Source organism: Callorhinus ursinus, unplaced genomic scaffold (assembly GCF_003265705.2).
Source record: "Callorhinus ursinus isolate GAN/ISIS: 27379988/994484 unplaced genomic scaffold, GSC_fseal_2.0 scaffold4, whole genome shotgun sequence".
NCBI classification, from domain to species: Eukaryota; Metazoa; Chordata; class Mammalia; order Carnivora; family Otariidae; genus Callorhinus; species Callorhinus ursinus.
In genome coordinates, this window is record NW_027397066.1 from 61,326,776 (window position 1) to 61,349,215 (window position 22,440).

Consider the following 22,440-nt stretch of genomic DNA (forward strand, 5'->3'; position numbering starts at 1 on the left):
TGAACTAACAGGAGACAGGAGGGAAGAAATGTTGCAGATCTGTTGAACATTTGGCAGTATTTCATTCATTTAACAAATAATTATCAAGCACGTCTGTGTGCTAGGCAGCAAGCTGGGTCGCTTGCCTGAGCCTGCTGCGGAAGAGAGGCCAGCAAACAGGTGGTCAGAAGACAGTGTGACTTGCACTTTGAAATGCACATCTGTAGCCAGCTTAGCTAGCATGGAGCGCATCACCTCATCCCCAACTTGCACCCAGAGGGGATGATGTCCAAACTGAATCCTGCAGGACAAGTACGGATAAGCCAGGAGAATATGGTACCTTTTGGGATCTTGGAAGTAGCCCCCATAAGGCTGGAGAGCTGTTTGGTCTCTGTTTGTATTTTTCACTTGAACTTGTTTCATTGATTCCAAGGCTTCTGCGATGTATCTTTGGGTATTTTTAAGTAAAACAGTGTACCTTGGAGTATCTTTTTTTTTTTTTTTAAGATTTTATTTATTTATTTGACAGAGAGAGACACAGCGAGAGAGGGAACACAAGCAGGGGGAGGGGGAGAGGGAGAAGCAGGCTTCCCGCGGAGCAGGGAGCCCGACGCGGGGCTCGATCCCAGGACCCTGGGGTCATGACCTGAGCCGAAGGCAGACGCTTAACAACTGAGCCACCCAGGTGCCCCTGGAGTATCTTTTAAGTAAAAATTAGCTCATTTGGTAATGTTTAATTAATGTTATGTTTATTAATGTATTGTTTATTAATGTTAATTAATTTGGTATGTTTAATTAATGTCCCCCCAGTCACCATTCTCCACCCATTCTGGCCACATCTGGGTTAGTAATTACAAGGCCTATAGAATTTGTGAGATAAACCTCAACATTTTTGAAGCTTTTAAACTGAAAGGAAGAAGAGGAAGTGGTTGTCAGTGATTTTTTTTTTTTTTCTATCCCAAGCGAGTCTGATTCCATGTGTGGTTTGAGCTAAGATATACAACTTCTCTGTCTCGGCTTGTTCATCTGGAAAAGGGGGCTAAAAGAATTAGTTCTTGCCTTTAGAGAAGTTATGAGAATAATTCATGATATATGGGAAAGCATATATATCTTTTTTTTTTTTTAAAGATTTAATTATTTATTTGTCAGAGAGAGAAAGCACAAGCAAGGGAAGCTGCAGGCAGAGGGAGAAGCAGACTCCTCACTGAGCAGGGAGCCCGATGTGGGACTCGATCCCAGGACCCTGAGATCACCACCCGAGCCAAAGGCGGACACTTAAGGGACTGAGCCACCCAGGCGCCCCAGGCATATCCTTTTATAGGAAGGACTTGGAGTCTGTTCTGCTCAAGTGATCACCATGGTAGCACCAATGGGGCACCGCTTCCTAATGAGATCAAAGCACGTTCTAGGCTTTGTCAATTCCAGTCTGTTGTGAGGCAGGTAACCTTAGGTGGGGTGGGACAATGTGCATTCCAGGGACGGCCTAAGTTCAGTGTGAGCTAAGATAACCAGCGGGGAGAGGAAAGGGTGAAGTGATTCCAAGGTGATAGGCTTCCCAACATTCATTCCAGGACTATTTTATGCCTCGATTCACTATAGAATTTTTTTTTTTCATTAGAACATATGAAGTTTTTAAATGTTATTTGTTGTCCAGATTATTCCAGAAAGGCAGAAAAGCTGTGTTCTAGGTGCTGGCGATTCTTCCTGCATGCTCTCTAACCTCTTTTCTAGTTTGTTCTAGTTTGTATGATATAGCCAGACAGCCCACTCGTGTGCCAGCCCATCCAGGGTGGGGGGAGGGGAAGATCAGCAGGGAGGCCGGGCTGTGATTTAGCCTGGGGGGTGCAGTCAGCAACAAGCCACATGGGTTACACGAAACCTCACACCCAGTTGCTAAGCTCAGCGGGTCCCCTGGAGGTGGCAGGTGACAGGACCACATGTAGCCCCGAGAGCAGTGCTGGGGTGCCGGTCTCTGCTTTCCTAGGGTTGCAAAGAGTCACGTATTAAAAATCCTTAAAAAGAGGAAGTCATCTCCTTTTTAGATCATCTCCTGTTCTTTGTGCTTCCATCTTTTCCCCATTTGTCTGCTCTTGCTGCTAGCCCTTCAGTGGGACAGTGTACCCCTGGACCTTCCATCCCTTTGTGCCTCCCAGGAAGGGGGAGTAGGCAAGGAAAGAGGAAAGGGCTTGTGGCAGGGACGGAGCCAGCGATTGTGGTTTGGGCCAAAAATGAGGAAGTTATTAAATGCCACAAAGGTTTTATGAAAGTTCAGGCTTGGTCTTTGTTTGCCTGTAGCAGTCAACATCAGGAGCTAGCGGAGAGCTAGAAAGGAAGGCTTGCTGGCAGAACAGATTATACCAATGGGTGGTCTTGGGCATGCTCCTTAGGTTCATATAATCTTTAAACTCACACATCTGATGGTGAGGCGCCTGTGAATCTACTGCCCGCCCCAGTTTAAGCTAGAGGGTTTGGTGCCACTGAGGGTTGTATAAGTAATCCTAATCGGGGACCACACGATGAATTCTGCAAAAGGCTTTGACATGTTAACTCTCTGGCCAGAGCTCTTCTTTTCTTTTTTAAAGATTTTATTTATTTGACAGAGCGTGCGCACAAGCAGGGGGAGCAGCAGGCAGAGGGAGAGGGAGAAGCAGGCTCCCCGCGGAGCAGGGAGCCCGATGCAGGGCTCGATCCCAGGACCCCGGGATCATGACTTGAGCCGAAGGCAGACACCTAACTGACTGAGCCACCCAGGCACCCCTGGCCAGAGCTCTTCTTGCTCTTACTTCCAAGCACAGATTAGGTCTCTTTAGTTCTGTCTATTTTGTATAACATCTTAGCTGGAAGAAGCTCTAAAATAGAGGTTCTGCAGTAAAATGATAATGAGAATAATTAGGCATATACCATGGGTAGGCAGGATGCTAAACAGTTAATAGACATCATCTAGAAACCTTACAGCAGCTTTGCAAGATAGGCATGGTAGTGTTGGCTAATTTGCTGAGTGCTGAATATGTGCCAGGCTCTAAGTGCTTCATCAGAATTAGGTTAAGCGTCTCAATAGCTCTGTGAAAGTGTGGGTATTCTTTTACACCCATTTTAGAGACGAGAGAACTGGGGCACAGAGAGGAGTGTCACAGGGCTAATTAGCAGGAACAGCCAGGACTCCAGCTCAGAGAGGCTCCTAACCGTGGTGTGCCGTCTTATTTTTACATTACCATGCAGAGCCGGAGGCTCAGGGGGCAGTTTTCTCAGTGTCTTTCGTTCATAAGTGACAGAACCTCAGACTTCAAGCTTAGGCTTATATTGACTGTATTCAAAGCCAGGAATCCTAAATTGGATCAGAAAAGTAATGTACAGAAAGGGGTGATGGTGCTTGGCTGTGGAAGCATATCTGAGAAATGGAAACTCCCTGGTCATCTCCCTCCATGTCCTGAAATAAAAGGAACGAGCAGCCATTTGATAATGCCACCTCTTCTCAGCCAACGCTCATGCAGAGGAGAAAGAGCACACATTTGCGTCTTCTCCGGATTCCTGTTCGTAGGACATGTGTGGGGGCGTAGGTTCTCAAAGTCTCAGAAAGGTCCTCAAAGGCAGACGCTGAAAACACACCACTGGTACGCAGCAAAGTGGAATGATGAACAAACCTGCTTTAGAGCCTGATACAGGCGACCGTCTGATCAAGAGGAGGCCTTAAAGTCGGGCATGTGGAAACTCGGGAGCGGAGATTCTCCTAAGGAGAAGAAATGCACCTGTTGTCATGGCAGAACACGTTGGCCATGCAGGGCTTAAAATCTTCTGACTGCCTGGGAGTGTGGAGGAAAAGAGTTAAGGGAATGGTGTTCGGGGACGGGGGTGGGGGGTGGGGGGGTGGGGGAGGTTTAAATGGACACATAAAAGGCTCGCCTCCAGCACAGTGGAATCTAGACAATCTGAAATAGTTCAGGCTCAGGAGTTGGCATGTTCCTCTGCACGACCACCTGCCAAACAAAGGAGGGCTGCTCCACTTGGGGGTCACTGTCCTAATAATGAAATTGAGACGGGAGGCAGTAGGGACTGGGTTTCAGGGACTACGTCTGACCACTTGCTTCAGTGAGTCCAATTTCTCACTCACCGACAGAGGCTGAATTATAGGGGGAGTTCACCTTCATTATAGTGTCTCTTTCTTCCCCCTTGGTTGGAAAACCTGGTCTTTGGAGACTGGGAAGTACACTTTCTTGCTTCACAGAGACAGAGATAGGAAAGGATGAAGACCCTCAGGAGCGGATTTGCCTTCTTTGGGGCAGAGAGCTTCAGTGGGTGCAGCTGAGAACTGCGCACTGAGCTCTGCCACTTCGCTCTAACTCCACGGTTCATTTTCATACATTTTTCTTGTTGATTCATTTGTGCCCCTGCCCTTGAACACTGTCATGCTCAGCTTCTCGTTTTCCTCTCTTTGCCAGAGATGCGTGTGCAGACCCAGGCCCTGCGGGCACTGGCACGTCTGACTCCAGCCCGGAGCACCTGGCCTCCCACCCCCAGCACAGGAAAGCAGCATGGTCAGGAGGGGCTAAGCTTCGGCCGAAACACAGGTAAGAGGCGCAGAGGTCTGTGCCAAGTGGTTCAGAAAAAGAGACTCGACCGCTGGGAAAGGGGACCGGGGGCAAGACTGTGAGTCAAGAGACAGGCTAGTGAGCGAGGTCAGGAGCGGCGGGACAGGGAAGTCCCATAGAAGCTCAGAGTACATTCATGGCAGTTTTCAGACTAGGTTCTGAAGAACCCTAAACTTCCTGGGAGGTGAGGTGGGGCTTGCAAATCATTTGATTCAGATCTCTTTTTAAAAACACAACTGTTTTTAAGACTGTAATTAAAAACACTCAAAGCAGTAGACCAACGTCTTAAACACTCTGGAAATAACTAATGTGTTACATTGTACAGTAAGATTAATTCATCTTTGAACTGATGGTCATTTAAAACTTCTCTTATCATCAGTTAAAATGGAGGGATGTCCTGAGATCATAAAGTTAGCCCAGTAAAAATTCACAGCCACGTCCCTGTGCTTCCTCCATGCTCCTGTGTACTCAGTGGCGTGCTGGGCCTTCGCCTTTCTCATCAAATCCCCACGCCAGTCCTGTGACATCCGCCCCAGTGTTCAACAAGGAGGCAGTGGGTTCACATTCAGTTTGAGCTCACAGATGCCACCTTCTCTTGCCTCGACAATCAGCATTACTATCTACTTCCTAGTAAAACCCTGGGAGTTCAGTGCGCTAAGATACTCAAAGCACTAAACACAGAGCCCCCCACCCCCGTAGGGAACGGGGTCCATGGAAGCAAACCACGTAGAATTCATGTGGCAATTCTGCCTCTTCCTGCGTAACCGTAGGCATGTTATAATCTCTAAGACGCATTTAATAGCTAATCCCGGGGCTGCTGAAAGACTGAATACACAGAAAGCACGTGGGGCAGTGCCCAGCACATCGTAAGCCCTCAGCGTGTGCCGCTTACCGTTGTTCTCAATCACCCCCATTTCAGTTTGCGGGCTCTTTCTTGCAGACACCGTTGACTTGCATTATGAAGAAATAAGCATTGTAAATTTGGATTTATACAGTTATCCCTGTTTATGGATATGCAAATATACATGAACATATTTGTTATGTTTTACATAATGAAACAACACTTGTATCCGGGGTCGACCTTAAAGTTGTCTGTAAGATTTCATTTGAAAAAAAGAGTCGAAAGAAGTTTGAATGTACCAACAGAGGACAGGTCAGATTGGCAGAGGGCTCTGGCTACAAGGCAGCCAGCCTGAAGCAGCAGATCCCTGAGCACTCTGCCCTCCGGCCTCCTTGGGCCGTCACAGTGCAGAGCACCAGAGCCTTCTGTTTAGCAAGACTCCACTGGGCTGTGTAGGCTGGAGCGCCATTGGCACCAGCGTACACAGGGCCAGAAAGTTGTGGTGAAGGAGTTACTGCAGTTGCCAGCCAGGGGAGAGAGTGATCGGGATTGAACCAAGCAAGTGGTGATGGGACAAAGAAGGAGATAAGATGGGAGATGAATTTGGGAGGCAGATTGATAGCAGATGAGGATGGGAGAAGGGAGGAAAAGAGGAAAGGGTGTGACTTCCAGGTTGCTGCCAGTGGGGCACCTGGGGCTAACCGTGGGACCGTTAGGCGGGGTGATGCAGGCAGGAAGAGCAGAGATGAAATGAACGCCTGCTTGAGCACGGGAATCACTAGACCTGAGTTTGAACTTGAAACGATGAGAAGATTTTATAAGGCAGTCTTTTTTTTTTGTATTTTTTTTATTGTTATGTTAGTCACCATACATTACATCATTAGTTCTTGATGTAGGGTTCCATGATTCATTGTTTGTGCATAACACCCAGCGCTCCATTCAGTATGTGCCCTCCTTAATACCCATCGCCAGGCTAACCCATCCCCCCTCTCCCCTTCCCTCTAGAACCCTCAGTTTGTTTCTCAGAGTCCATAGTCTCTCATGGTTCGTCTCCTCCTTCAATTTCCCCCCCCCCCTCATTTCTCCTTTTCTGCTTTCTCATAGTTTGTTTTTTAACATATAATGTATTTGTTTCAGAGGTACAGGTATGTGATTCAACAGTCTTACACAATTCATAGCACTCACCATAGCACATACCTTCCCCAATGTCTATCACCCAGCCATACCATCCCTCCCACCCCCCACCACTCCAGTAACACTCAGTTTGTTTCCTGAGATTAAGAATTCCTCATATCAGTGAGATCATATGATACATGTCTTTCTCTGATTGACTTATTTCGCTCAGCACAATACCCTCCAGTTCTATCCACGTCATTGCAAATGGCAAGATCTCATTCCTTTTGATGGCTGCATAATATTCCATTGTGTATATGTACCACATCTTCTTTATCCATTCATCTGTCGATGGACATCTTGGCTCTTTCCATAGTTTGGCATATAAGGCAGTCTTTAGCAGTTGGATAAAACAAATGAACCTAATTGTATCCCCAGATGGTGTCCTAGCTAGCCACAAAGAGACTATCTTTAAAACAAGCTGGGGTTGCCCTCACCGGCGTGGCCAGCGGTGCTCTGTGTGAAGGGAGACTGGGGGGTGTAGATGGGCAAGCAATTGCCTTTTTAAAAAGTCATGACCTCTGTGTTGCAGGCATTGTTCCCACTCATATCCCTTTAACTCCAAATACTCTAGGAATTTTATATGTGTGTCTTGACTCCACAACTATATTTATTGTAAGCCCCTGCAGTAGTTGGTTTCTTTCCTAGAGGAAGAGATCTCTGTACCCCAAGTGTCACTGGTGTAGGACTGAACTTGGAAGTTGGAGTGGTTCTCATCCAATTACACTCCGATCCTAAATCCTGCCCATTTTGGTTTTTATTTTTTATTCTGAAATAATGGTAGACTCATAAGAAAGTTGCAAAAATAGTACAGAGATGTCCGCTACACCCATCCCCTAGCTCTCCCTAAAGTTAACATCTCTTATAACCATAGTCCAAATAGCAAAACTAAGAAATTGGCATTGGTGAAATGCTATTAACTATAGACACTAAGACTTACAAACTATAGACTTTATTTAGATTTTATCATTTTTTTCTCCTACGAGTGTCCCTTTTTTGTTCCAGGATTCCATGTTGTATTTGTCCTGTTTCCTTAGTTTCCTCTCATCTGTGATATTTCCTCAGGTTTTCCTGGTCTTTTCTGACCTTGACACATTGGAAGAGTATGGGCCAGTTATTTTGTAGAATGCCTTCTATTTGGGTTTGTTTGATATTGTCTCATGGTTAGACTGAAGTTCTACATTTTTGGCAAGAATACCGCAGAAGTGATGTGTCCTTCCTAGCACGTCCTATCGGGGATTACATGATGTCAGTATGTTTTATTCCTGGTGATGTCAACCTTGATTACTTGGTTGAGGTGAAGTCTGCCCGGTTTCTCTGCTGTACAGGTATTATTTGTCTCTTTGTAATGGATAAATATCTTGGAGGAGATAATTTTGAGGCTATGTACATACGTATCTTTGTTTCTCCTCAGACTTTCTCCATTGGTGGATATATTCCCTGTAACACTTATTACTATAATATTCTAAGATGACTCTGTATTTCTTTCATTCCTTCTATATTTATGAATTGGAATTTTTCTGGAAGAAAGAGCTGTCTCTTTCCCCACTTATTTAAACTGTTTTATATCAGTAAGGACTCCTTCACATTTATTTTATTCTATGGCTTGTAATTCAACGATACTGTTATTTTATCGCTTACATTATTCCAGTTTTGGTCATTGGCAGCTCCTTCAGGCTGGCTCTGGTCTAAATCCTGTCTTGAATTATGAAAAGGGTTAAGGTGCTGATGTCTTGGTCTTCCACTTGGAGCAGAAGCCACGTGCTTATCAGCTCCTTAGGAGTCTTCCAGTTGTTGAGGTGGGAGGTTAGTAGTGGGTGTTGAGCAAACCTAATTTGTGACAGGTCACAGATTTTGGAATTGAAAAGTGCCACCTCATGAGCCAAGTCCAAGTGCCCTGGGTCATAGTTATAGATGGTTCCTTTTTTGTAGAGAAAATAGCCAGGAAGGATTTTCTCATTTATGTATAAGAAAAATGAAAGAGTAAAAGCCAGAAACCCCATCCCCCTAGGTATAGACCGGAAACAGCCAAGAAACCAGGTTTAAAGAGAGAAACTCTTGGTGGCGCAGGACTTAATATTCTCGTGGATCCAATCCCATCCTTCCTTCCCTGCTTAGACCCCTGAATGCTCTCTTACCTAACTTGTCAGTAGGAATCCTGTGATCTCACTTACCTTAAATGTCTCCATAAAATCTGTCAAGCCTAGGCCAGGGTTGTTCAGGGGGTTGGTAAAGGAAACAAAATGTTCCAGCTTAAAACTCAAGATTTCCTGAGCTAGCGCTTCCCCCCAGAAACTTCTCAGCCCTCCCCCCACCAGTCACCGCATCCTCACAATAACTATCTCATCTGCTTACTAAGCATTTGCCACGTGGTGGTCTGGGCTCTGTAAAATAAGACAAATCCTAATAGGAGCTCAGGTTTTGACCCCTAATCCATTCTCCATTGAGCAGTGAGGCTGGTTCACCTGGCACTTTGTACTTCCTTGGCAATGAGTTTTGTCCCGGTGCCACTGACTTAGCTTTCACAGGACAGTGTGCCTTAGGAGGTCTAGTGGATGTTGATTTGGACCCTGGCTTCCGTAGCCTCCCAAACTGTGGGAAGCTTAAAGCAGTTAACACACACTTTTGCAGACAGTGGCATTTTTGCATGTGGAGGAGGGCACGGGTTTGGCAGAGATCATTCAAGGAAACTTCCTGATTCCAGTTTGATGCATTTTATCAGCAGATGGTTTTGCTTGCTTTTCTCCTCCTCCTGCCCACAAAAATGGAATTCTAGCATTTCCAAGCTGTGTGCTCTTGTCTAAGATGCTGGTCTTCTCAGGAAGTTACCAAGGGTCACCTTCTCTTCTTCACTCGGATTTGGCAGGGATTGAATTTTAATTGGCCAATTTGCAGAGGTGACTGGGAATGAAAGTCCCACCCAGCTGCATGCTTGGTGAGTTCAGGGCGGCTCAGGCTGTCTGACAGGAGGCACAGAGGATCGCTGGGAAGAGGAGAGAGCAAGAATAGGGCGAAATGGCTTTTTATCCCGCCCCTGAATATGACATGCAGTTGGCCAGAGGGCTGTTATCTAGGATGCTTCTGTTTGCCACCAGGTAAGTCCATTACTATGAGGGAATGAGCTTTAGCATTTTCTTTGCAGGACTCACGACTGCGAAGCTTTTCACAGGTGTCTTTTTGATGTTGTGCTATATCTCTTTATAACGAAAAATGACCACATGTTTAAGTTTAAGCCTGTTTTTCTAAATTGTCATTGAAAATTCTCTTTATTTGAGCACTCATGTAATTCAGTACTGTTAATATATCTGCTTGGGAATTTTCAGTCATTCTCTATCCTCTGTATATAGTCACCATATTTCTTATAATGTGCATATGTGGAGTGGCTTTTATCTCATTCAGATTAGCAATTGCTTTGTGTTGTGCACTTCATGGTTTTGCTTCCCCGCCCCCCATTTCCCTGGGGAATTCCACAGTTAACTATTTCTCTTTCTCACAAGGAATGATTATCTGTGTACTAACAGCCAAGTTCTTCTCTATTCTCATTGCCAACACTTGTTTGAAAAGAAGGAACCTGTGAATATATTCTCAGTTTTAAAGACAAGGTGTGGTCTTCTCATTGAACTTTAAATTTAAATGAAGAGTTTATTGAGATTGTCAGTTGTACATTATGTAACTCCATCACAGTTGCAGGTATAAATACTTACCTTTTCCCTAGTCACAATAATTTGAATCAGCTTTTATTCTTTTTTGTTTTAAGATCTTATTTATTTATTTGAGAGAAAGAAGAGAGATAACGAGCAGGGGGAGGGGCGGAGGGAGAAGCAGGCTCCCCACTGAGCAGGGAGGCCTGACATGGGCTCGATCCCAGGACCCTGGGATCATGACCTGAGGTGAAGGCGGACACATAACTGACTGAGCCACCCAGGCGCCCCTGAATCAACTTTTATTCTTACATAATCTTGATTCAGGGTTTTTGTTCAGAGCTATGCTTAATGTCAGTGCTTGCTTCGAGGGATACTATTACTTAAAAGAACATGTGGCATATGGAAAGGAGGATGTGGTAGTCATGGTAATGTTCTAGATCTCAAGGTGATTTAAATATTTATTACTACAGGAATTCATCTTGCTTTTATACCATGTAAAAGGTAAAAAAAAAAAAAAAAGAAAATATGAACTGCTTATATTATAGAACACAGAGAGAGAGGGATCACAAGGCTGGTTTTTCAAGTTTTATTTGGCATTCTTTCACTTGGAAGTGAGTAAGAGAGAAGGATTCTTCGGAGTTGTATTATTTTCTCCCCCACCAGTGTCAGGTTATGTGAGCCGTGGTGGTGGTTGAACTCCTATTGTAAAATTTATTAGGAAGATATTGGTAGGGTAGGCACTGAGGGGCTGGAGCAAGTATTCCTAAAGCTTTCAGCCTCTCTGTCTTCTTTTCATTCAGGTTTCCATAATATTTAAAAGCTTTCTTTTAGTGTACAGTCCCTTTCTGGTATGATTCTAAAATGTAGATTCTTTTGACGACTGTTGAAGATTTTTCTCTAAAATGAATTTTTTCTGTCCTTCGTTTTCTTGTTGTCTTTAATTGCTTATTTGTGGCCTCTTTCTTGAAATGACAAGAAAGTGAATTAGAGAAGAGAAAAACAATGCAATGCATCATACTTACCCCAAAAGAGAATTCAGTTTCTTTAGTGTTAGAGGTTTGGGGCCATCTATTTGTTTTTGTTTAATGCAATGGTATTTGGAAAAAAGTAACTTCCAAAAGGTAAGGCTTTTGCCTCACACAAAAAAAAGAATCAAAAAAACTTTCTTCACTTGTTTTGGCAAATGAAATTCGATTTATACTTTGGGGGGCACCTGTGTGGCTCAGTTGGTTAAGCGTCTGCCTTCGGCTCAGGTCATGATCCCGGGGTCCTGGGATCAAGTCCTGCGTCGGGCTCCCTCCTCAACGGGGAGCCTGCTTCTCCCTCTCCCTCTGTCTGCCGCTCCCCCTGCTTGTGCTCTCTCTCTGTCAAATAAATAAATAAAATCTTTAAAAAAATTTATACTTTTGCATTATATTAAAATTAGCTTAATTTTGAGATATCTTAGTTGGTATTTGGACTCCTTTAAACTCCAGAGGACAATCTTGTGTGGGTTTATACACAAAGGAGGAGGAGTGTTTCCAGCTACAGTGGTAGGGTACCCTTCCCCTCCTGCCTCTCAGCCCTGCAGCCCACTGGGTGGAGGGGAAGAGCCATGCACACCTTTATTGTGCCCTGCCAAACCGCTTCTGATTTATCCAACAGGAGTCCTCTGGCAGAGACCTCAAGGAACTTCTCCTTACCGGGGGCAGTAATTCAGGGGCACACACAATATTTCTAGTTCTCTGCAACTATCTGACACTCTCTGAGATCCATGACTATGTGGGTGTCAGAGTGGAAGATAAAAACAAACCAGCATGGAAATGATTGATCTGAGCTCTAGCTACGTATTCTATGGCACAGAGAAGTAGAGAAGAAAATTCTAAAATCATATCTGCTGTCTGAAGAAATTGGTAAGAGCCAGTCCCTCCTTCCTTCCTCCAACAAATAAAATGTCTGATGGCAAACTGAGATTTGGGAAGAATAAATTATTGATAATTAGAACTTATGCTATACTATGGTAATTGAATTTTGAAAGTCAGTGAAAGACAAAAATGAATGCTCTTACAGATCAGAGCTGTTATGGTGTTTGCATCAACTTCTGCCATGGCTTATTGGCACACGTTGAAGTGTGGGAAGGAGAGTTGACTATTCTGATTCCTCAGAGTTCAGAGGAGGAGGGTAGAAAGAGAGAGCTATTGAGAAAAAGACATTTCAACACCATCACCCACCCCCTTTGCCAGTCCCTCTTCTTTATGATAATAGTCTTCTTTTGTCATCGATAAAATTTAAATCTTTTCAAAAACATGTCAGAATAGAGAGTGGGGAAGAGAGAAACTAGTAGTGAAAGGGTACTGGGATAGGTGTGAGGAATGGGGTAAAGCATCTTACTAGAAAAGGTTTTTCATCTTTTATGCAAATTTTTGATGTTAGAGGCTTCTGTCGGTCACACTTCACTCTTACTTGTGTGTGATTCCGTTGTCACAGCCAAAAGTCCCCAGGGCATATTATCAGGATGTGACATTTAAAAAGAACTTCTCTTTCCAGAAAGGACTGCGTTGCTATGGGGTTGTATTACCTAATGCATACCTTTCTACCCACTGAACTTGTTTAAGACACAAATGTTAGTGAGGCAATTATAAAAGCCTTAGAAAATTTTGCTTGGATTTTTCTGTGAATCTAAAAAGTCTGAAATACAGCCTTGAAGAGCCTGTTGTCCTAGAAACTAGAGGTTAAGGGTGCTTTAAGGGGGGTAAAGGATTTCTCAAAAACAGTGTCTTTGACAACAGTGTGTGAATGCACAGTTACCACCTTTATTTTCTTCTTTTTTTTTTTTGTATTTTGGAAGATGATAGGCTTTTTCAACTCTTTAAAAATTTTGACAGCTTTTCTCTGTCCTGTGAACATGTAGAAAACATCTCAATACAGGGTAATTTTTATTGCAGAGAGAGTGCCATCTGGATCTATGGAATGAAACAGTATTATGAGTATAGCTCAGTGTGCTTGGCTTGGTCATCGTTTTCTTTTCTTTTTTTTTAAGATTCAAAAGAACAGCTGAAATAAATATGGGGAAAATATTAAGACTTGATTAATTTTGGTGATGAGTACATGGGTGTTCTTTATATTAATCTGAATACATTTATATATGTTTGAAGTACTTTATAATTTTAAAAACAGATGAGGAAAAATAGCAGGGACACACAAAAAGAACCTTAGGAAACCTGCTTTACCCTGGTCCAAGCACATGGTGCTCAGTGAGTAGATCAGGAAGACCTCTCCACCCACATCCATGACACATTAATTCAAATAGACCTAATTTGCAGAATATATTGATATACTGGGTTTTTTTTTTGGGGGGGGGCGGGTGGTCAAGACCAGAACCTTGTTAAGTTGGAGTTGGTCATCTGTTAAAGCATATCGTGCACTAAACAGACGATGGATGGGCAGGTAGGTGGGTTAGTGAGTAGATTAGAAAATGGGATGTTTTATTTGGTAGTGCTGGTAGTCTACTTTGTATTCTTACATATTCAACTCATGTCCAGGTGATAACTGGCATGGTTTTAGAATGTTGGTGCGCCCTGAAGAGTCAACACAAAGTATCAGTTGTAACAGCCTATCAAAGCACAGCATCAACGAAAAAATGAACTCTAGCTCTTAGAATTTCATATGTTCCAAGTTAAGGCTCTCACCTTCTCCATTTATCCCACCAAGCATACCAATCCTTCGAGGTCATCTGAAGTCCTGCTCTACCTCTAGGCCTTTTGGCCAACTTCAGACCCTATTCTTGACTGTGAACAGCATGTGAGTTGTTTGATGCTTATATCCCAAATCCCTCTAGAGCCACATGACCCAGTATGATCTGATGACTTCTCCTGCCATCTGCTCTTCACTCCGGTCACACATCCATGCTAAATATTTTGCCCCCCCCCCCCACTCTTGCATAGTTGACTCTCATCATTTAGATCCTGGTTCAAATGTCATTCTCAGAGAGGCTGTCCCTGATCCAAAAGCAGACACCCTTAGTCACTCTCTCACAGTACCCAGTTTTATTGCCTTTGGAACTCTTAGAACTGTATGACAATATCCCGTATATTTGCTTATTGTCTGTCTCTCTGCCCAGCAGACCTTATTGCTTAGATGTTAAGAGCGCAGGCTCTGGGGACAAATGTGTGAGTTTAATCTCAGCTCTGCCCCTCACTACCCTTGTGACTGTGGACAAGTTGCTTAGTTTTTTGTTTTGTTTTGTTTTGTTTTAAAGATTTTATTTATTTATTTGACACAGAGAGAGCACAAGTAGGTAGAGAGGCAGGCAGAGGGGGAGAAGCAGACTCCCTGCCGAGCAGGGAGCCCGATGCGGGACTCGATCCCAGGATCCTGGGATCATGATCCATGATCATGATCATGATCTGAGCCAAAGGCAGACACTTAACCAGCTGAGCCACCCCAGTGTCCCAAGTTGCTTAGTTTTTCTTATTTACTTCATTCTCTCATTAATTGCCCTGTAACATAAAGACAGTACAAAGAGTGAGAAAACACACACCAAGTGTCTACAGTGGGCTTGTCACTCAGCAGGCACTCAAATATTTTTTGAATCTATGAATAAGGATTCTGTTTAATACTTCTTCTTGCATCTAAGGCTCCCCAACAAGATTATAAACTCCTGTGGTCATCTGTGACCTCTCAGAACTCCAACTAGAATTCATCAAGGTAGAAGGCACATAGTAGCTGATCAGTGAATACATCTTGCAATACCCGAACTTGATTATAGATTTCTCAGAAATACGCTCTACATTCCTGAATCAGTGTCAGAGCACAATCATCTAAGAAGGACATCATGTCACTTGTTAGCTCCAGTTCCTTCAGCCTACCCATCCCACGCAGTTGAGCTTCCTTGTTTGTGGTCAGGAATGCAACAAAAGAGCTTTGTTTGAATTACACCCACACACAAAACTTGGTTTGCTCAGATTTTAAAATTAAATCGTCTTCTGACTCTTTTTGATACGCTCATGCTGTAATGCCCTTTAGGAAAGTATTTCCTTATCTTCTTAAAGATCAAAGTGATCCCCAAATATGAAAGCATGCCGTGCTCTTTAGGAATGTTTATTAAATTATTTGCATCATTGAAAAAGTCAGCCAACAGCTGTTTGACTTTTTTGGTTATCTCAAGATACAATGTGATATATTTGTAAAATGAGAGGGTATTTTTGAAATACTGTGCCTTTTAATAGGTAATACGTGTGCATGGTACACAATTCAAAAGTTACAGAAAGAAAAATATACAGTGAAAAATAAGTTTTCCTCCCCAGAGGCAGTCATTGTTTCTAGTTTCTCAAGCATCACTCTGGAATATTCTCTACACTAATAAACACAGAAGGGGTTACATATATTTTCCCCTTCCGTACGGCAGCACACTGTACTCACAGCGCCACATCTTAATGTCATCATCTAACCATATATTTTGGAGATCTTCACATGCCAGTATGTATAGAGCTACCTCTTCTTTCAGTGGCCACAAAACTATTCTATTCTATGGATGTATTGCAGTGATTTAATGAGTCCGCTACTGATGAGCATTTAGCTTGTTTTTCAATCTTTTGATAGATATGTTATTTAAAACATTTTTTCGTAGATGTTGCCAAACTGTTCTTTCTTTAGGTTGTGCTGATGTATATGTATTCCCTCTAGCAAGGCATGAGAGTTGGTGGGCTAGATTTCGGTCCTCTTTTTCATTGTTCTTTTCCCTCATTTCATCACTTAACTGTCCATGTGGAAGAATCTTATAAAGAAAAGACTTATCTCTGAAGCCTTCTTCCAACATACATTGTTTTTGTTTTTGTCTTTTAGGACCTTTTGATTGTTTCAAGATCTCTCTGTTCTTAATGTTTTAGGTCTGTGAGGAGACCTGACACCCCACCCCAGGGCAGGTAGTTACCTCTCCAAGCTCCAGAGAAAAAGCTCCCCGAGTTGGGTTTCCAATCTTGGCATTGCAAGTCTTGGACATTTGTTTTATCTTTACTGTAGGAATTATTTCTTTGTGATTTATTATTTACTGTAGGAATTGCCTCATTTGGTCTGCCTATCTGGATGTAAGCTCCTTAAGGGCAGGACCCTATCTTAGTCACTAATTCTTTGAAATATCTCAAGTTTCAACTCTTCTAGTATTCACTGTTGTGCTCCTTGAGCCCCAACCCGCCACATCAACCCCCTCACTTTTCCCTCCTCTGGCATCGTCATGAGGATAGAGGACACTGGGTGCCAGGGCTCTCCGATCTTCCTGTACCCCGCTCTCACTCATACTTAGGAGCGTCAGCGTCTTACCTCCTCCTTTCTTATTTCAGTGGACCTGGCTCTACTCCTACGTGAATAAGGCTATACTCCCCACGTGCGCTCTAGAATGCCATCCTTTCCCATGTCCTCATGAGCCTTGGGGATTGTCACCCTTCCTGTCCTGTATCCTGGAGCTCGCTGCCTCACATACACTTGCTCATACTTCTTGTTTAAGACCAAACAGCAAGAACAAAATCTTTCCCTCCCTGATCACCTCTAGATTTCTAGCTCTACCCCCCTCTTTCTCTCCTTTAGAGCCAAGGGTTTAAAAGAATGATCTGCCCTTGCTGTTTCCGTTTTCTCCCCTGTTACTCCACCCTAGCCGGGCGTCTGCCCCGCTGCAGTCCCACAGCCAAGACTTACTAGTTGTCAGACCCACTGCGCGTGCATCCACCCTCATCAGACTGCCTTCTCGGTAGCAGCTGGAATGGCTGGTAGTTCCCCCTCCTTACTCTCTCCACTAGGAACCTGTGAAACTCCTGTACTCTCGCTACTTTTTCTCCTGTTTCTCTGAAAGCCTTTTCTTGGGCTTCTCCCTTGGCTTCCTCTCCCCTACACCGTAATGGTTCTCAAAGATCCACCCTTCAACTCCTCCGTCTCCCTCTGCATTCTCCCCAAGCAACTTGCCTTTTCTCAAAGGCCAGGTGTCTTTATGAATCCTCATATCCAAACGCAGCCCAGGCTTCAGTCCTCTAGACCCTCCTGCCTACCGTACTCCTCTGTGGGAACACTCCACAGGCTCCTCAGATTGGCATGCCCCAGAGCGAGCCAGCCACTTTGCCGATCAGCTTCCCTCCTCCCTCTCTCCATTCCCACCCCGCTCCATCTAATGTTCTTGGTCTAAGTTAACTGTATTATCGTTCTAGCTCAAGCTAGACACATAAACACCATCCTTCCTCCTTGGCTGTCCTCCCTTCTACACCACCTACATTGAAGTAGTTGCTGGCTGGGCATTCTCTCTGAGTTCACTGCCCACCACCGCCTTAGTGCCAGGCCCTCAGACCCTGGCCAATAGAATAGCCTCCAGTCTTGTCTCAGATTTGTTCTCCTTGTTATTGGCGATTTCTCACTGATACCTGTATTTGAACGTGCCCTTCCCTGGCTAAGGTTATTTCGTGGTTTCTAAATCCGGAGGATACTGTCCGAACCTTTTAGTGCGGTCTGTTAAGATCTAGCCCCTCCCACCCCGTCACCTTTATCTCCTGCCCGTCCCTTACTCATCATCTCCTTCCCAGCTTCTCTGAGTTCTTTTACCATGTGCCTGCACACTTCCACGCATTTGTCGTGCAATTTCTTCTAGCCGGATGGCCCTCCCTTCCTTTTCCCACCCTCTTCCATCTAGGAAACCTTTCATGATGTAGGTAAAAGTGAAGCTTTCTTGACCTTACCCCGCAGTGTTAGTGAGCCCCTCCTCTGTGTTCACCAAGCATCTCGTATGGGTCTCTACTGTGGAACCCGTCTCATCGCAGTTAACTTGGCTGTCCTCTATGTTGTGAATTATTTGGGTCTCATGATACTTTGTTGTTCTTTGTATCCCCAGCGCCAGCCTAGTGGCTGGGATAGAGAAAGTCTCCCTGGATGTCCCCTGAACGAATGGGAAAGAAACCAAGGAAACGTCTGGATAGGTTACACTTTTTTAAAAAGCTTTGCTCTTGTCTTCAAAGCACAAAGGAAAATTTTCCTCCCTTAAAACAGCTCCATTTGTCTCCATTGTTCTGTGGAGAGCCTGTTGTACACTTGAGAGTCTGATTCAGAACTTCCAGCAAGATGTCTGATCCTTCATGAAGGTGGTGTACCAACTGATATAGGAAGTCTGGGTAGCTATATTGCACTAGGGCACCTCCCATCTTCTTTCCTGGGAGATTTCAGACTAGAGGGCTTCTCTGGAACCCTTGAAATTATCAGTAAACAGTAGCTCACACCTCATCTCCTTGACTAGAAGAGGGATCTTTCTGTGGCATCTGTGGAATTTATCCCAGGGCCTGTCCATTTCTCTTGGGTTGGAAAGACTTGTCAGCACCCAGTCTTTGTAGGTAGGCACGGTCAGATGTGGTTGGTGGATGAAGCTGCCAAAGAGTCATCCCCAGCATTACCACACTCAGGTGTCAGGACAAGTTCGCTCTTCAGCTACACCCGTTGGCTTCTCGAAGCCTGTCCCTAGTGATAGGGCTCGCTAGCGTCTTACTCTGAGAGGGGTCCTACCAACTCCTCCCACTGAGGTAACCAGAACACGAGATGGGAAGATGACAGTTTTTCTTTCTCCTTATGTATTTTGGACCCATTTGGATCATTTGGACCCATACGAAGTGTCTCCAGGTGCCTCCTGCAAAAGACACTTTATATTTTTTCATTAAATTCTGTATGGTTATTCAGCATTTGTTGAGTATCTGAAGTCCTAGGTAACTGGGTTTGAATCCTGGCTATGGGACTTAGGGCTACGTGATTTGGGCCAGTCTCTGAGGGGCTTGGGGCACCAGGAAGGATTTCTAATCACTGGATGGAACTGGAAGATAAAGCAGGAATCTTAAGTCAGTGAGGAACTGGGGTTCAAGGGAGGTGGCCTGGCTTCAAGGAACTAGGTGAGGAACCTAGTTTCTGGGGGGTTGCATATTCAAGGTCAGAGTGGGGCTAGTGGCAAGAATGCCAAACTGTGAAGACAGTCATTACCCTGGGGCTCCCTGGTGGCCTTGTGAGATGAGGAGAGGTTCAGCTTTGGGGCAGTACCGAACCCAGAGGCATGTGTTACCTGGGACCTGTTACGGGGATTAGAGAAGTAGGGGGCAAGGAGCCAGACAAATTGTAATATTTTGCCTTCCACTGTTGGTCTCTTGGCATTTGCACCCTACTTGATCTCTTTAGCCCAAGGCTGTGTTACTACTTGCTTGCTTTCCTAGCTTCCAGGTAGGCAAGGTCTAGTCCCTCCTGGCCTGTGTTTACGTCCCTGACTAAAGGTCACAGCCACCGCCCCGCAGCTCCCTGCCTTACCACTGTGGCCAGGGTCCTTCAGGCTGTGAGCACAGTAACTCTCTGCTATAATTGTCTACTCTGGGTACTTCATTAGGGAGTTCAGAAGTGGGTGACTCATCACCATCAATAGTTCCTGCCCATGCTGCTCACCTCCACCATTCACTTCTGGCTTCTCTCTCCCCTCTCCTGTCCTGCATTGTAGATCTCTCTGGAGGGCTTGTCTCCCTATCCTCTAGTTTTCACCAATTCTTTAATAATGAATGACTGAAGATAATTGTACTTAACATTTATTGAGCTCTACTATGTGCCGGGTATATTAGCTCATTTTTAATCTTACAAAAACCCTATTTATAGGTTCCGTGATAATCTGCCTTTTTCAGATAAGGAAGCTCAGAATGGTTAAGAAAGTTACCATGGGTTTTTAGCTCTTGGATTTTAGGTATCAGGATTAGAATCCAGGTTTGTCTGATAGCAGAGCTGATAACCTTTAGCCACATTTCGGCTTCTTTCTGTCCCCAGCATTTTATCGAGATATTTCAGTTTTCTCACTTTCCTTGGCCTCTGTAACAACACAGATATTAGCTGTCTGACTATAGGTTCCTTCATTTCAATAAACATTTACTGACAGCTAAAAATCTTGTGTTTCTGTATCCCTTGCTTTGCACAAGATCATTTTCCTGTCACCCAACCTCTCTTCAGAAAAAATATACGTATTTTTGGGGAATGATTATCTCTCTTGGCAAGTCCTCCGTACTCTCTTATAGATTTTTAAAGTTGCTTCAGATTAAAATGAGGTTAATACACCCTCTTTTGATTAATGTCTTTATCTTTTACATGAACAAAAGCTTATGGAGGAGAAGTAATTTATACAGGGTCGTATAGTAAGTTAATGAAGTCAGGGTGAGAACCCATGTCTGACACCTGGGCTAGTATTAGTCTGATATACTTAACACTCGAAGAATTTTACTGGTATCAGGGGAATGAATTTTCATTTATATAAGCTAATATATTTTTTCATAGAAAAGAAATAGGTGGGTGTACTTACAGCTTTATCATCAGTGTATCAGTGGATTCCTGGATCCCATACTCATGTTTCTAAACTGTAGAAAAATTCCTCTATAGTCGTAGAGTTTAGAAGTTTTCAGTATGAAATTCCTGATAGCTCACCTCACTTTTTTGCCAGAAAAAGGCACAGTCACTCTCTCCTGACTCAGACCTTCTACAGTAGTGTAATTCTTCTTACCAAATTTATTCCTCAGTATTGCAGTTGAAGGACACCCACTTTTTCCCTTTGGCTCTGTAAACACTTTGTGCTATAAGGGCAGGATATTTAAAAGTTGAAGTCATTGACTTGCAAAATGAAAAATGATTTTTGAGAGCACCTTGATGCTTGCTGTTTATACCACGTAACTTAGAGCTGTGCTAACACTGAGGTAGCTGCTACTTTTTATGTAGTTCTTACCAAGAAATTGAAAGAATGTAATTTGTCCAGCATCAGGATATGACAGAGGACTTCAAAATCCCCAGAAAGCTTTTTTACCATATATCCACACACAGTCTCTTGGGACGTGGGAAGGAATTATTGCTCACATTTTTATACACAGATAAACAGAGGCAACTCTGGCATAAAATGTTACCATGTAGGGAATCTAGGTGAAGGATATGTGGGAATTTTTTGAAAGAACATTGTTTAAGGTGTACAATGTATAGATTTGTTACATTTATAAATTGCAAAATGATTCCTTCCATAGTATTAGCTACCACCTCCATCCTGTCACATAGTTACAATTTCTTTTTTGTGGTGAGAACGTTTAAGACCTACTCTCTTAGCAACACTCAAGTATATGATATAGTATTATTAGTTATAATCACCATCCTGTACACTAGATCCCCAGTCTTGTAAATCTTATAACTCGAAGTTTATACTCTTTGACCAAATCTCCAACTCCCCAGCCCCTGGTTACCAACACTCTAGTCTGTTATTCTGAATTTCTTTCTCTGTCTGCCTATTTCGCTTAGCATTATGCCTTCAGGGTCCATCCAAGTTGTTGCAAACAGCAGGATCTCCTTCCTTGTCGTGCCTGAATGATATTCCACTGTGTGTGTGTGTGTGTGTGTGTGTGCGTGTGCGCGCGCGCACGCACACATACCACATCTTCTTTGTCCATTCGTCAGTTGGTAGACATTTAGGTTGTTTCCTTATCTTGGCTCTTGTGAGTAATGCTGCAGTGAACATGGGAGTGTAGATATATCTATGAGATCCTGATTTAAATTTCTTTGGATATATACCCAGAAGTGGGGTTGCTGGATCATATGGTAGTTCTGTTTCTAATTTTTTAAAGGAACCTCCATACTGTTTTCCATAGTGACTGTACCAATTTGCATTCACACCAACAGTGCACTAGGGTTTATGTAGGAATTCTTTATACTAAGTTTGCAACATTTTTATGGAAGCCTGAAAGTATGTCAAAATGAAAATAAAAATAATAAAGCAGAGAGTAGCAGTGGTTAAGAGAAATAAATAGTAAGATCTACTTTCCAGTATTTACTTATTTTTGATCTCTGAGGATACAGCAGTGTCTGTTTTTAAATCTATAAATCCCATCAGTAAAGAAACTCAGCTGAGAACGCTCCTAATGTTGAGAGGTCCCTCCCCTGTATCTCCCCAGGCGCAGTGACCCTGCCGGCCGACCTCACTCTTGGCATTTAACCAAATTTGGGGAGAACCAACCAGATGCCAGCATGATGCAAATAACTCCGGGCACGATTGGCGCTCCTTGGCCCCAGAGATACCATTCCAGGTAAGTGGCCCCAGCTGAGACTCGGGGCTTTTCTTCTTTCCAAGGTCTTGAGAACATTTTCTTATACTCACTCCGAGTATTAAACCTCTCTACCCACCACCTTCCTCATCCTCTTAAACTCCCAATGTATACCAGTTATCTTC

General features: G+C 43.7%; 1 protein-coding gene across 1 annotated transcript in view; it reads left to right on the forward strand.

Annotated features, from left to right (window-relative positions):
- Positions 1-22,440, forward strand: part of SHROOM3 (shroom family member 3) — a 192,516-nt gene that overhangs the window by 128,830 nt on the left and 41,246 nt on the right. Inside the window, 2 exon segments of the mRNA XM_025887670.2 lie at positions 4,416-4,544; positions 22,166-22,297. Coding sequence (XP_025743455.2) covers positions 4,416-4,544; positions 22,166-22,297 — 261 coding nt within the window.